At 49.6% G+C, this 13512-nt stretch overlaps 4 protein-coding genes and 1 non-coding gene across 5 annotated transcripts; 2 read left to right on the top strand and 3 right to left on the bottom strand.

Annotated features, from left to right (window-relative positions):
* Positions 1 to 386: 386 nt before the first annotated feature.
* TrAtP1_005689 (uncharacterized protein) lies at positions 387 to 953 on the bottom strand (the record flags this gene model as incomplete). The annotated part of the gene is made up of 4 exons (XM_066112819.1): positions 387 to 499; positions 565 to 753; positions 817 to 871; positions 936 to 953. 4 exons carry the CDS (start codon positions 951 to 953, stop codon positions 387 to 389), a joined length of 375 nt encoding a protein of 124 aa, XP_065968905.1.
* A 2801-nt stretch (positions 954 to 3754) lies between these two features.
* TrAtP1_005688 (uncharacterized protein) lies at positions 3755 to 4189 on the bottom strand (the record flags this gene model as incomplete). The annotated part of the gene is made up of 2 exons (XM_066112818.1): positions 3755 to 3846; positions 4063 to 4189. 2 exons carry the CDS (start codon positions 4187 to 4189, stop codon positions 3755 to 3757), a joined length of 219 nt encoding a protein of 72 aa, XP_065968904.1.
* Positions 4190 to 4282: 93 nt separating this feature from the next.
* On the top strand, positions 4283 to 4647 carry TrAtP1_005687 (uncharacterized protein; the record flags this gene model as incomplete). Its single annotated transcript, XM_066112817.1, has 2 exons — positions 4283 to 4476; positions 4536 to 4647. 2 exons carry the CDS (start codon positions 4283 to 4285, stop codon positions 4645 to 4647), a joined length of 306 nt encoding a protein of 101 aa, XP_065968903.1.
* Positions 4648 to 7808: 3161 nt separating this feature from the next.
* On the bottom strand, positions 7809 to 7925 carry TrAtP1_005686. The gene has a single exon. It is a non-coding gene; the product is annotated as a tRNA-Leu (tRNA).
* Positions 7926 to 8375: 450 nt separating this feature from the next.
* TrAtP1_005685 (uncharacterized protein) lies at positions 8376 to 9776 on the top strand (the record flags this gene model as incomplete). Its single annotated transcript, XM_014089134.2, has 1 exon — positions 8376 to 9776. The coding sequence occupies one exon, from the start codon at positions 8376 to 8378 to the stop codon at positions 9774 to 9776; it is 1401 nt and encodes a 466-aa protein (XP_013944609.2).
* Positions 9777 to 13512: the final 3736 nt, after the last annotated feature.

The following is a 13512-nucleotide window of genomic DNA, read 5'->3' as shown; positions in this document are numbered from 1 at the left end:
CTTATGATATTAGTGTTTGCGATGATCACCTCGGCTGATGATTCTGGGTCTGTAAACTGTTGGGTAGTATCGATCTTGGCTCCAGCCTTGTTAGTAGACCGCATAGTCAATATGTTGAGGCCTGTTATAAGCAGCGCAACGTACATGTGTCTATTAACCAGTTAGCATTAACCATTTTGAAGGGTAGCACGCTGTTTCACTAGACCTCTCGCGAACTATGTTGGCGAGATCTCTTGTGAACTGGAATCGTCGCCGGGACCCTCCCTGAATAGGGAATTTGGGGGGGAAGTTCTTACTGCCAGCTCCATGAGTTGTCAAATGACAACCCTCTCGTGTTCATCGTGGACGTAAAAGGTGGCAGAGCTCCAGCGATCGAGCCAGTCCAGCTATCCCGCTGGGCTAAGGGCATGGGGATCCAGGCAGGCCCTGGAAAACACTGAATAATCCAGGCCAACGTTGTTATCAGACGTTAACAGCTTCTGTAGGTGCTCAACGCCCACTGTTGGGACATCGTCGTTAGCTGCTGCCTGTTTCGAAATTCGGTGAGCGGTCTAGTTACGCCACCGACGTCTGAACCATAGATTGCTTCGATGTTTGTGTATAGGATTACATAGGCCATGGGCTGGTATGCTTCTTGCTGTAAAACATCCACCTCTTCCGTGATGCTGTAGTTGCCGCTCTGGAAGTCCCGCTTCTTTGCCTCCAGGTCATGGTAGTTTTCGACTATGAATCGTCCAAGGCGTGGTGGAAAGACTGTTATCGAGATTTAGACGGTACGTAAGGGAGAGGGGCCACTGGGAGCCGCTTACCATTTACTTGGACTGGGAGACAGGAACTGGTTGGCCACAGAGGGCACAGGCAACCTCACCGGCTGTCGTCGCGTCAGCTTGCAAGGCGGGCTAGGTGGTGGGATGTTGATCCATTGGCAAGCTTACCGTTAACGCAGGGGTCATGTTTGCGTATAGGATCTTAGTGTTGCGCCAATCATAGGCGCACAATTCGCCTTCTATATATGCGCTGAAGTTTATACTTCCCTCCCGCTCGATGGGAGCGACCCCGTCTTTCGTAGGCGAGTATTATTCGAGCGCTATCTCCAGTAGTAATAGATGGGCTGTTGGTTGTGTCTGTCCATGCTTCTTCATGTAGGCACGCCACACCACGTCAAACGTGAGTTCCCCGGTGGTGATTGTCATGGGAAGTAGGTTCGTGGTCCCGTCTAGCAGGATCAGCTTGCTGCATAAGGCGCGCATAAGCCCGACTAGTTGTCTTCAACTGTGGTGATTGTATGTGCTTCTTTCTCTTGCCGGAGAAGTAAAAGCAGATGCGATATCTCCGTTGCCGACCAGTCTCTTTCAGCTGCTAAATTGTCCATGAATTTGGTCATGAAGCCAATGAGAGGTCGCCAAACATCTGTTAGAGCGACCATTATAAATGCCGTGAATGCCATACCAATGTTGTAGGATGATCCCGCTGTCCAATAACATATCCCAAGATAGCAAAACGCCCAAGGTTTCAGTCTCCGTAGAACCATAGTCCATGGCAGCTCCGTCCCGGCCATGAATAACAACCCACGTATAATGGCCAAAGGGTTGGTGAAAGTATGCCCGTACTATCTCAAGGAGAACAATCTCCTTAGAGCTCTCTGCACCCAATCAGGCAAACCAGACTCTGAAGCTCGCCAAGCGCTTGCCGTCTTTTGTTTTGAGAATATTGAAGACAGCGGGATGTGAAATATTGTGCTAGTTGACATCTGCCAGGTTGGTAAGATGTGATACTTTGTAATCTGGCTGGTTTGGCCGAGATTATGGTGACATTGTTCGAGAAGTTGGGTTTGGTAAGATGATAAGACCGTACACTATCGTTCAAATCCGTACAATCGCCTTTCCCTGCGTTCTTCATCCATGGCAGTTGAAGACCCGCAATCTTGTTTCATACATTTATATAATGGGTAGGTGGCGAGTGTAGCTTCGTTAATAAACATCAAGAGTTTCCAACCAGCGAGCACACATATCGGTGGCCGAAGTAATAGCCAGCCACAGGTCAGCCAGGCTGAATCATAATAAGAAATCCATTTCAGTAAGATGTTGCAACTGTCTGTAGATGCTGCATCATTATGAGGGCGATGCCTCATCTAGGAGGCCTAATATCATCACATTGTAAGGATGGGAAAAGAAGAAGAATGATGAAGGAGGGAGAAAAGATTTACACCGAAGAGAGGAGAATTATGGCTTTTTATAGGCATATGCTCATCGGCAACGTGCAGGAAAGAGGAGGTGAATGCTGCCTCTGTGGTATCACAAACATGACTATCAAGGTGTCTTGACCGCGCTGCTACAGTAAAGCTGGATAAGAAGTTGGATAAGATTGAAAGGGTAGATTGATATTGCTGTCCTGAGAAAAGTGCTGTAGAAGCAGAATGCTAGTCCCACCTCGAATCGGCCACACTGTGACTTTGTCACATTGCATACTAGCACCAGAAATGATATTCGAGTACTCATCACAAAGCACACCCACGACGGGTTCACGGTTGTGGCCCAGCAATGCGCATCAAAAGAGAACAAATCCACAGAATGAATGAATATCCAGAGTCGCAACGTCAAAACAAAAGTCGCCCATGGCCAAAGCTTCGGAAGTGGCTTTCGAGGCTCAGCCCAGGCTAAACCGCAACAGGCGCCACAGGGGCGCTACCGCCAGGGCCCGCCGCGGGAACATGTACCTCCATGTCACTCCACCAGCGGATTCGCGTGGAGGGGTTACATTGGGAGATGTGACACCAATCCCGCGGTGCTGGAGACGCCCTGAAATGGAAGAAGAGAAAAGGGGGAAATTGAGAAGACGGGATGACAGTCGAATGACAGTAATAGTAAGAATAAGAATAATAATAATCTGCAACTGAACAGGGATCTTGACGTCTTACTCTCGTTATTTGGCGCCGGTGCCTTGCATTTTCCTTTTTCTTGGGGTCTAAATGGATACGTGAGAGGATCCAACAAGGCTGACTGGGCCATCAAGTTCTTACAGCGCGATTACAGGCACAGACAGGGTCATGCGCCCGGATGAGCTTTTGCCGCGACAATCGCAGCGCTTAGCTTTGCCAATCTGCTCTGGAATAGAACACTAGCATCTGGTTTCCAGCGGTGGGGGTTGAAAAATCCGGTTCTCTGCCTTGCCACACAGCTCAGCGCGTCTAAAGCGTCTCTGGCCGCTCCCATTATGGAGCTTGTTGGGAAAATACGCCTTGGATCCCCCTGTTGCTGCGGTAAGAACTGGCGGCGCAAGGGACCAGGTCTCAGGGCGGTGGACGGCGACGCGGGTCTAGGGCCAGCAAATGACGACTGGAGCGCTGATATTGCCTCTATTACAGGCTACAGACAGATGCCATGTCCATGACCTCGTTCGAGGTGCGAATAAGCCGGATATGCGCGAGGCACGGCCGCGAAACTAACTTGCATCGTTGTCTGCTTTTGGCAGTGCGGATAGCCCTTTTGTCGACTACAAGCGCGCGAGCAATAGTTGGTAAAAATGTAAGATTAAAGTGAATCTTGGCGCAAATTAAAAAGCAACAGGAAAAGAAGACGAGGGAAAAGAAGAGGAAGGCTACTGGTAGTATCAACGTGCGAATGCATTGCCATCAAGTCTCTTCTGAACGGTACCTGTGTGGACAGGCATTATTTGAAATCTTACGCTCAGTGACGTGACGCAGCCACAGCAGACGAACGCGTACTCTGTCCTATGCCACAGGCTGAATACGGCGTTAATCGCGGGGTACTCGTCTCGTGTAGAGCCTCATCTGGAGTATTGAGTGCAGCGGATGGATCAATCCCTCGTTGCGCTCATCCATATCAGCTGTCATCGTACATTAGCAGTAGTTGGGGCTCATGGCATTTGATGGCACTTCGCATCTACATGGCCCGCACATCCAAATTGCAATTCTCTCTCGCCATTGTCGTGCCGGAACCATCACGTCGCACAGCCGGTTCTCTTCTCCTCGCAAGGTGAGGAGCTGACGGACACCAGTTGGGACCTCACTGTGTTTGCACGGTATAAAGGCCATCGGCTGACCCGCATGCGGAGCACCCATCGACGGCTTCATTTCTGCTCTGCTCTGCTCTGCTCTGCTCTGCTCTGCCCTGCTTTTGCTCGTGCTCGTGCTCGCAACAGGTCCCTGTGGGGTGCTGTTCTTGGACATAATTCGCACCGTCAGCTCAGGCAAGCTTCGTAAGAGGCGCAGGGCCGTCATCTCAACCGGGTCCGGCGCAAAACCCCCCGCTGGTCTGCTTGTATGAGCACAATCTCACCAACCTGCCTCAACCGTCGGCCGGGGGGCTCTAATACGGGCAATCGAGCCAATCCAGGCCCCATCACCAAGACGGCGTTTTTTGCTGCTTCAACGCTGACAAGCGCCAAGTCGCCACAGCAGTGTTGCTTCCAATACCACTCGCAGGCAAAGGACGACACGACGCAACACACACCTCAGTAGGTGCCTACCTATAGCTCGCTTTCCGGTCGAGATCCGGATTCCAACCACAGCACAGGCGGTCAAGTCAATATTACGTCCATCGCAAACACTTCCAGCACCCCGAGCTCTCAACCACAGCCGCCCTGCCCGCTATAACAGGCGCAGAGCCGCTGCAGCTGCTCCACTGAAGCTAATGCAACTGGGCTCCCCCGGGCCACCGATTTCAGCTGTCGACGAGGGTCGCCATTGCTCGGAACGCCTTACCTAAACCACAACCACACCCACTCGCTCTCTCTCCAGCTCCAGCCCAGGCTGCGTCAAAACCTCCCGCCGTCCACAGCCCGCCGCACCTGTTTGCGCAACCATCGACACACTCCAGCGCCGGCGCGCCGAGCCTGACGCCGTCCTTGACCTCGATTGCTGCGCCCTTGCTGAGAACCGCCCGGTCGAGGCGATCCGATCCCGCTGGCTCGAGCCCTGTGAAGCAGCAAATCCACCCGCCCGCAGCCTGCCAACCCCACCTTCGCATCGACCCGCCGAGCGCCTGTTCTTGTGTGTGCGTGTGTGTGCGTGCGTGTGTGTCTTGTGCGGAAATAGGGTATCGTGACGGCGACTCACCGAGCAGCTTATGCCTGCTGGTCATCTGCTGGCGACCCGGCCTTGGGGGAACCAAACATAGCGAATCCCACCTCTCCGAGCGCGCTGCCGACACCTTCTCCTGACCGCAGCCGAGCCTCCAGCGCTGCCGCTGACGCCTCCGCCACCTTGAGCGCATTCGTAATCCCCGAGACAGCAGCAGCAACGACGACAACACCATCCACGGCGGCGACAACTCACAGTTCTGCTGCAGCGACTGCGACGATAGCATGGCTTCTGCGCCAGCTAGCGTTCGGGTCTCCGGCCCTCCAAACAGGAGCTTCCTGGTGGGATATCCGGGCATCTCTGCGACGCTGGTACGTTGACGACCGCCTTACCCCCCTAACCAAATCCCCCCCCCTCTCTGGCCTGGAGATGCGGTGTCCAACAGAAGGGGAGGCGCACATGTACCACCTGGGAGGGCTTCGAGAGCTTGTTGCTAACATGGACTTAACAAACATATAGCCGCGAATCGAGGGCAAGGTCGAGATTCGGCCGGGCCAAGGCTACTCTATGCCTGTGCCGGTATCCCTGGTGCGAATAAGCCTCCAAAAGCGCGAGACGATACACCCCGACGCCGATAGTCTAACCAAGCGACACCTGGGCGCACCCCGAAAAGAGACTACCGATCTGGTCGGTAAGGAGGTGCTGCTATTCAGATGCTCATCGGGCAAGGGTGCCGAGGACGTGTACTCGATGGACCTACCGTTCATCATCTTTATCCCCTTTGGCAGGGGCGGAGAGGAGACAAATCGAAGAATACCGCCGGCATCCCTACAGCTGCCCAGCAGGATTGCTGAGACATACTATGAATTAGTGGTGACGGTGCAACAAGGTCACAAAGATCAATACAGATACAGCTTCCCACTGCCCATACTGCGATACGACACACTGTCAACGTTTGGCATGTACAATAAACCCGAAACAAAGCAGATTACCAGCGACAACCTCGTCCACCTCGCAATCAACCTGCCGCGCTGGAGCTACGGCCCCAATGATCCCATAACCGTATACATCAAGATCGCTCCCAACTCTGACTGGTGGAACAAGGCCAAGAAGGTGACCATAGACAAGATCACGCTCGGGATAGAAGAGGAGATTACTTTCAACCCGGAAGGAGACGAGCCATCCAAAAAGGTCAACAAGCTGGCGAAACAGGTCCAGGTGGTGAAAACAAAATTACCAGAAGCAGGATACGCAACCAACATCGGCCTAGTGTTCCCCGCGAAAGATCTCAGAGATTCCGAGGGCATCATCAAGAGGGGTAGGCCGGCGTTTCCTCAGTATGAGGTTGCCTCATTTACCACGTCATCAACGCTATATAAGATTGAGTTTTACCTCAGCATCAAGGTATGGCTGATTTCCTTTCCTTTCCCTTTTCCGCAAAGTAAAGATGGAGTTGAGCTTTTTATTTACATGGACACATGTGCAGGTACAAGTAAGTGGTGCTAGAGACCTCCACCTACGACAACCAATCGTCATCTGCCCCCTCGATCAACAAGGCTGCAAGGAGGAAATGGACGCCATCGAAATTGCGGCTAGAGAAGCCTCACATGTCGATCCAAACAATCCCATGGTCCCAGCTCGTACCATTGTCCTGGCTAACGATCGAGATGCGTTGCGAGCCTTGGGCTTGTGTATGGTTGGAAAGGTAAAGAAGCCGTTTATCGAGTGACGAACTGGATCCTACGCATGAACCAAATTCAGCCTGCTCATCACACTCAACGGCCACGATGGACGAAATCGACAGACAAGGCAAAGGCGCGATGCTCGCTATAAAGCAGAAAAACTCTTTGCTACATCTGCGCCGCGAAGAGCAAACATAATGTATACCTTCCTGCATTCGCTCTTATGGAGCGCTTTTTTCAATCAAGAAAAAGAAGCAGATGGGCGTTACATTGATCCGGCGAGACTGCGAGATTCAAACGTTTTGACGCGAAACGATGTCCAGGCGACATTACTGGCCGTGGAGGTTTTCACATAGAATTACCATTGGCTAGCAACACACGGTGGTACACCATATACCCATTTGAAAAAGGCGTTTTTGTTTTCTATTTTGGTTCACTGAGGGTGGGAAGTGGAACTGTTTCTCGATTTGACACAAAGATATAGTGCATGGCGTTTCAAGGCGATCTTGGACCGCTTTCATAGTCTGAGAGGGAGAGATGGCAAGAGGGCTTCATTCTGGGAGAAGCCTGCACACTGGCTGAGGGCCAATACGCACAACTCTTTGGCACGGGCAGTGTGCCAGATATTTACGCCGAGGTGGATCTGGGAAGATGGCTTCTCTGAAAACTGGAAGTATCCCTTTTATTTTACTTTCTTGTTCTGCTGCCTCACTCTCTCCCTCTTCTTTATGTATTCAACGATGACGAAGTTGACGAGATATTGGAATTTTAATACATGTACTGTAGTATATATTGCTTGCTGTTGAGAGCTTGGAGGAAAATTTGGCCTAGATGCACTGTACATTTGTTTTACCAAGGTAGCTAGCGAAGGGGGCACGAAGATAATTCATCCCAACGATACACATTAGCACGATGAGAAAAAAAAATTGAAAATATTATAGAGTAAATCCAGTTCCGTGATGCTAGAAATATTGAACACGGAAGAGAAAAACAACTCATACATACAAAGTTAACATGGTGCTATCAAGGTATATACACATATATAGGCATATATATATACAGAAAGAATGAAACAAAAAAAACGATGCGAGCCGTAGGGATCGAACCTACGCGTGCGATGCACATTGCGGATCAAGTATATCAGTCGTCGGGAAACCCGGGACCACCTAAACACAACGCCTTAACCACTCGGCCAGACTCGCCATCACGTGTCAACGTTGACGTAGAGTGTATAGTCTGAACTTATCAAGGTCTCTGCAGCATTACTCACAAGAAATTCCCGTGTCCACCCCCACCTTTAGTGAGATTTGGTATCGCAACAAAGTGCAACATCGTCATCCTAGCTGAATTTTTTCTTTTCTTCCCTATGTTGACTTTTTCTTCTTCTTTCTTTTTTACTACGATGATATAATTTTTTTTTTCGTTTCCTTTCTTTCGCGGCAAGAGTTGCATATATAAAGCGCCCTAGTTTCTTACTAAAGCTTCTTCCTGCGCCCCGATCATATAAAGACACCTGAAGTTGGGCAGAACTTATTTGTGCTCTCGTGGAGCTTGCTTTCTGCGCCATAGCTACCCGGCACCGCGCCTTTGGCTTTTTTCCCTGTACTTGTTTATTTTCTTGGAGAGAGTGGGCACAGCAAATTTGATACGACATGGCTTTCGACGACGACGACAGCCCGCTGGTAGCAGGGCCGGTGTCGGCGGATGGCGAAGGGAATGCCCCGACGGCGGAAGAGACTCTCGAGGACGACATGCCCGACTATAAGCTATTTGCATCTGCATTTTCAAAAAAGGGCGTCTCGAGCCAGACGATACGAAAGGGCGAAAAGGACTTTGAGGCACACGGGACACGATCTCAGGATGGCGCGCTGGAATCGAGTCGCAGAGCGCTAGAAGACGTCTTGGGCTACACGAGGATACATCGGGGCGATGCGTGGGCTAGAGGATGGTGCTTCCCGGACTTTTGGCTGGATGAGGAGAATGAGGCGACAGATTATGAGGGGATGTGGTTAGAGGATCGAGTGGTGGTTATGGAACATGAGAAGGGAGGCTGGATGAAAGATATAGGACGAGTGGCCTCTGGAAATAAAGATCAGCTCGGCGTGGGAAGGTTATGGCTGCTCCCAGAGGAAGCCATCTATCTGGTCGAAAGAGGCACCGTGGACCTGTGGTGGCCGTATACGGACTTTGAAACCCTCCTACCCAAAGGCAGTACTGCTGGAGGGGCATCCCGTCCTGGGTTTGGCCCTGATGACTATGATGTTGGGTTGCCGCTGAGTCTTGAAGCCGCTTATTCGCTCTTCACCGGCTACGAGGGCGAGCAGGGCAAGACAACGCTTCCCAAATATCAAGTTTATGCGCATTTAAAGCGTGCAGGGTTCAACATCCTTCGTGCGCCGCTCGAGCAGCCGAGGCCAGAATCCACAGAGCCTTCGCAGACACTTTGGCAATGGCTCTTCTCCTTTGTCAAATGGGAGTCGGGGCAAGAAAGAAAACAGCGGCACCACCAGCCTTTCGGTCCACTCGTCGCCCCAGGACTTTACCGGGCTTATCGGCCTATATACCAGCAACTAGCTCTTCTCCCTCGACACAAACCTCTCTCTGTACCACCAAACCCGTCTAAACCAGAGGACCCCTTCAGGGTGCACTTCCATGTATGGAAACCTGGTGCGGGAGGATTCTCCAAGAAGAATCCTCCACCCCCTGACTTTCGCATCGCCGTTGCCGACACGACCGACTCATGCCTGCCCACGCTGGAACAAATTGAATCGCTGCTCGAGTCTACGCCGTACGATGCTGCGCCAGAAGCTTGGCGGGGACAGCCAGGGAAACTGTACCAGCGACTGAAACACGGTCACAGAAATGTAATCGTGGCGGTTGTGGATAGGGGATTAGTAAACTTTATGAGGTTTGGAGAGGGCGCGTTTGGCGAAGAGAAGCTATTTGAACGATTTGACAACAGAGGCGCTGGTGGGAGGGGAGGAAAGAAGGGCGGTCGCGGAGGGGCCCGAGGTAGAGGTAGAGGCAGAGGGCGCGGAAGAGGAGGACGATGATTAAACAAATTTTAGTATTAGTTGAGTTTTGATTTGTCGAAGGGGGGTTGGTTTATGGAAGGATTTTCATAACCCGGAGTTTCACGAGTGTGTTTAGGTTTTCCCAACTCAAATCTAATGTTGAGAGAAAGGGGGGGGGGGGGGGGGGGAACAAGGTAAACTGTCTAGATAGAATATAACATTTTACGCTTTACGTGCATACAAGATAGATGACTTGGTTGTTGTTTGAGTCAACTCAACTCCTTTGAGCTCGTGTTTTGGGAGTGGGTCAATCAAATCAGATTCGTCGGGTAAATTGCCAGTTTTTGCTCAAAGACCGACGGGATTATTTTCCTCCTTTTGACAACAACCCCCCTTGGTCTTTTTTTTAAGTTAAGTTACAAGTTATTAATGACGACATAAACTTTTCTGCTCTTGTTTCGGTATTCGGCGAAGAACGATGCTGGGTTTTGTTTAAAACGTTGGTCGTTGGAAACGCAAGGCTTCACAATTCTTACGAGAGCATGACAGTTTTATGGCGTATTTTTTCCCGAGCCGTTTGCTGAAAGTGGGGAGAGTTGACGGTTAGCCGTTGAGGACGATGCACGTTTTGAGTTTCCTGTGATTTTTTGAGACAAAGAGTATAGATAAGTATAGATAGATGGGAAACAAAAAGAGGAAAGGGAAACAATCAGGCGGGGCTTCGTTTACTCAACTCCCGCTGAGTAAGTGGAAGCTTCTGGGGATTTTTAGTTTGCGCATGGATCGAGTTGCGTGTTTTACGATGCAAAGTGAAGTACTATACTACGAGTACAAGTAAATTCCTACTACAAGTTAGTTGGTGGGATATTTGCGCTTTTTAGGGAAGTTTTCGGCGAGTCATGATGTATTTTCCAAAGTTCTGGGCGTCTCGCCTTTCTAGAACTGTCCGCATACGGTAATTCATGTGAATAGGCGTAATGCTTATTGCGGATACTAAGTCCGAACGGTTCTTCTCTTAAAATATCGGAGATTGGGGAAAACTGGATCCCAAAGCACTTTCCAAAACGGGGTAATTAATCATAGTTGCGGCTTTCGCTGGGCGGCGGAAAAAAAAAAACGTTTGGCAAGTTTACTTTTCTGTCTCTTTTGTTTTTCCATCCAGCCAGGACGACAACTCGTACATGGGTAGCTTCTTCTTGGGCCTACTTTACATAACCTTGCATGCAGGTACCTATATATGGGCGTTGGATAGTATACAAGTTTGCCCTGGTCTTCTGACGTGATATTTCGCCCGCAGTTTTTTTGGCCGCCGGTGGGTTTACAAGGCACGGAGATGGCCCGATGAATGGGTGAGCGGGTGCCATCATGACTTGTTCTCGCGAACTTTTGACACTATTCTTCCGTGTAATACTTTGGGTGCTCGCTCTCGCTCTGACACGACGCATGACGCATGACGAAAAAACGCTTGAAGATCCGTTGTTTGGACCCCTGCAACTGTCCAAATTTGGAAATAGGTCCCTACTTTTTTGCACATGAATACGCACGGAATCTAAGGACAAAACAGAATGGGCAGACACGAAGAAGGAACAATAACTAATACTAACAATAGTTGGATAAATGCTCCGTCTACCGTACCAATAACCTACTATAGTCACGATACCTACCTAGGTAAATAGCGCTCAGTAGTTTGTGTTCTTGTATATCAAAGCAACGAAGCCAATAATCAAGTCCAGACGTATATACCCACCCCCTCCCTTGTGAAAGTGCGTATATGTACCTAGTTAGACTTAAAGAGAGGCAAAGGGAAAAAAAGGGGGGGCGTGAGAGGAATAAACACGGAGAGAAGTGGGCTGAGAATGGATGATCCACCCTTTGTCAGATTGGCGGCCCTGCACGCACTGAATTGAAAACTAACCTACTAGACGGGCTCGATTACCTGTATGTATGTACAAGCGCAGCGCTTTCTCTTTTCGGAATTTGCAAAAAAAAAAGACAATGCCACTCCGTTTTAAAATAGGGCGCTTGTTGCTTTGTTTGTGGTAGATCCGTTTAAGCGATATATGACCTTTGGTGATTAGTGTGGGTTTCTAGTACCAGCTGGTGTATTATGGCGGACAAAAGAAGAAAGTGCAGGCATTTTTGCTTGATTCAGTAATCATTAATCCGTAGTGAAATAAAGCTTCTCCCAATAAACAGAATTGCTGGGACGGTATTATATACCATCTCGCATGTCATGTATAATGTACTGAGAAATAGGTAAGAGGGGGGTGGGACATGCACATGCAAATGAAAAGAAGGAGAGTGAGAAAGAGGCCATGGCGGGTCTCAAACGCCTTGATCTTCCTAAAAGTTACACGAGTACATTGTTGTGCCCGATATGGAATATGCCCGATTGCGACTTTTTTGGCAACGGATTTATCAAGTAACAACGCGGAAATATCCTTTTTTTTCCCCCTGTACAGTGTGTTGTTAGGTTGGGCATTCTTTTTGCGATCAGGCAAATCCATTCGGCTGCTTTGCCGTAAACAGGCAGTGGTTTTTTTTTTTTCTACATAAACGATTAGAAGAGAAGGCTATCATATTTCCTCTTCCTGCTGCTCCTTGTTGTACCTAGCTTTTTAGACTTCAGGCTAGATAAGCTCACGAAAGAGAGAGAGAGTTGAAGAAAGTTTATGTCGTCAACAGCTAATCCACAAGGGAAAAAGTATCATCCCCTCCTTTTTTCCGAGTATCAACGACAAATTTCACAATACATGCGTTCTGCCTCGAGGGATTGTAGAATCCTGTCAACAAAAGAACAGAATCCGGGCCGTCTTGTGTTTAAACCGCTCAAGCCAATCCTTAGATGCGACACGCTCCCTTGTTTAGTTTTGTTTTGTTATTCATCATCTCGCCCCTTCTAACGGATGAATGCATCCGGCGTGTACTCGCATAAACCGTGTTTGTCCGAGTGGCTGGCTGCGGGAGGTGGTGTTTGTTGATCAGCCATTCAGGCAACACCAGCTGGCCGGCTAACCACTTGGCTGCATGCGAGTTATGGCAAAAGGAAAAAAAGTTCCAACGCAACATGAGTTGTTTTGACAATTGGTTGTGGCACACTTTTTTTTTGTGTGTATACATACATCCACAAGATTGCGCTACAAATGATCAATACTGCCAGGACTAACAGCACAGTCACTTGGCCTATTAAGCTAGAGTCAGTTGCTGGACGCCACCCGCTACTACTAGGTACTACTACTTTAGATGCTCGATGTATCATTGGCTTGGGCCTCGCTTGGCTCAATATCTCTCAAGGTTGTTTTGCTCAAAGTCTCTCTCTCGCAAATAGTTGTCAGTTTGAGAAAAGCGGGGAAAGAGCTAGAAGGGGAAACGCCCGTCACATGTGCAATGGAATCACTGAATCAGCACGTATTAGTCTACTTAGTATTCCATGACTGTATTATTACTAAGTGTGCGAAATGAGGATTTACGGAGCGAGGCTATATTATTGACTAGGTACTGTGTAGCATACCGTTCACTTGCCGCAGTTATGCCGCAACGCAGGCCGGGGCATACGGGCTGTAGAGTCCCAATGGAGAAAGCGAGATAACCGATGCAAATTCCCGACTCTGACCGGGATGGCTGCTGATTCGTTCGGGAAAAAAGGAGAGCAAGGCAGAGTCGCAAGTCGAACAAGCAACCAAATGGAATGGAATTATTCGGTGCTGCGGGAGGCCAACACTTGCTCTTTACGCCCCCCTCTCGTATGCTGATTCGTAAACTGGCGAATGAATCT

This window comes from Trichoderma atroviride, chromosome 3 (assembly GCF_020647795.1).
Source record: "Trichoderma atroviride chromosome 3, complete sequence".
NCBI classification, from domain to species: Eukaryota; Fungi; Ascomycota; class Sordariomycetes; order Hypocreales; family Hypocreaceae; genus Trichoderma; species Trichoderma atroviride.
The sequence above is the reverse complement of the archived record's forward strand: the minus strand, read 5'-3'. Positions and strand labels throughout refer to the sequence as shown.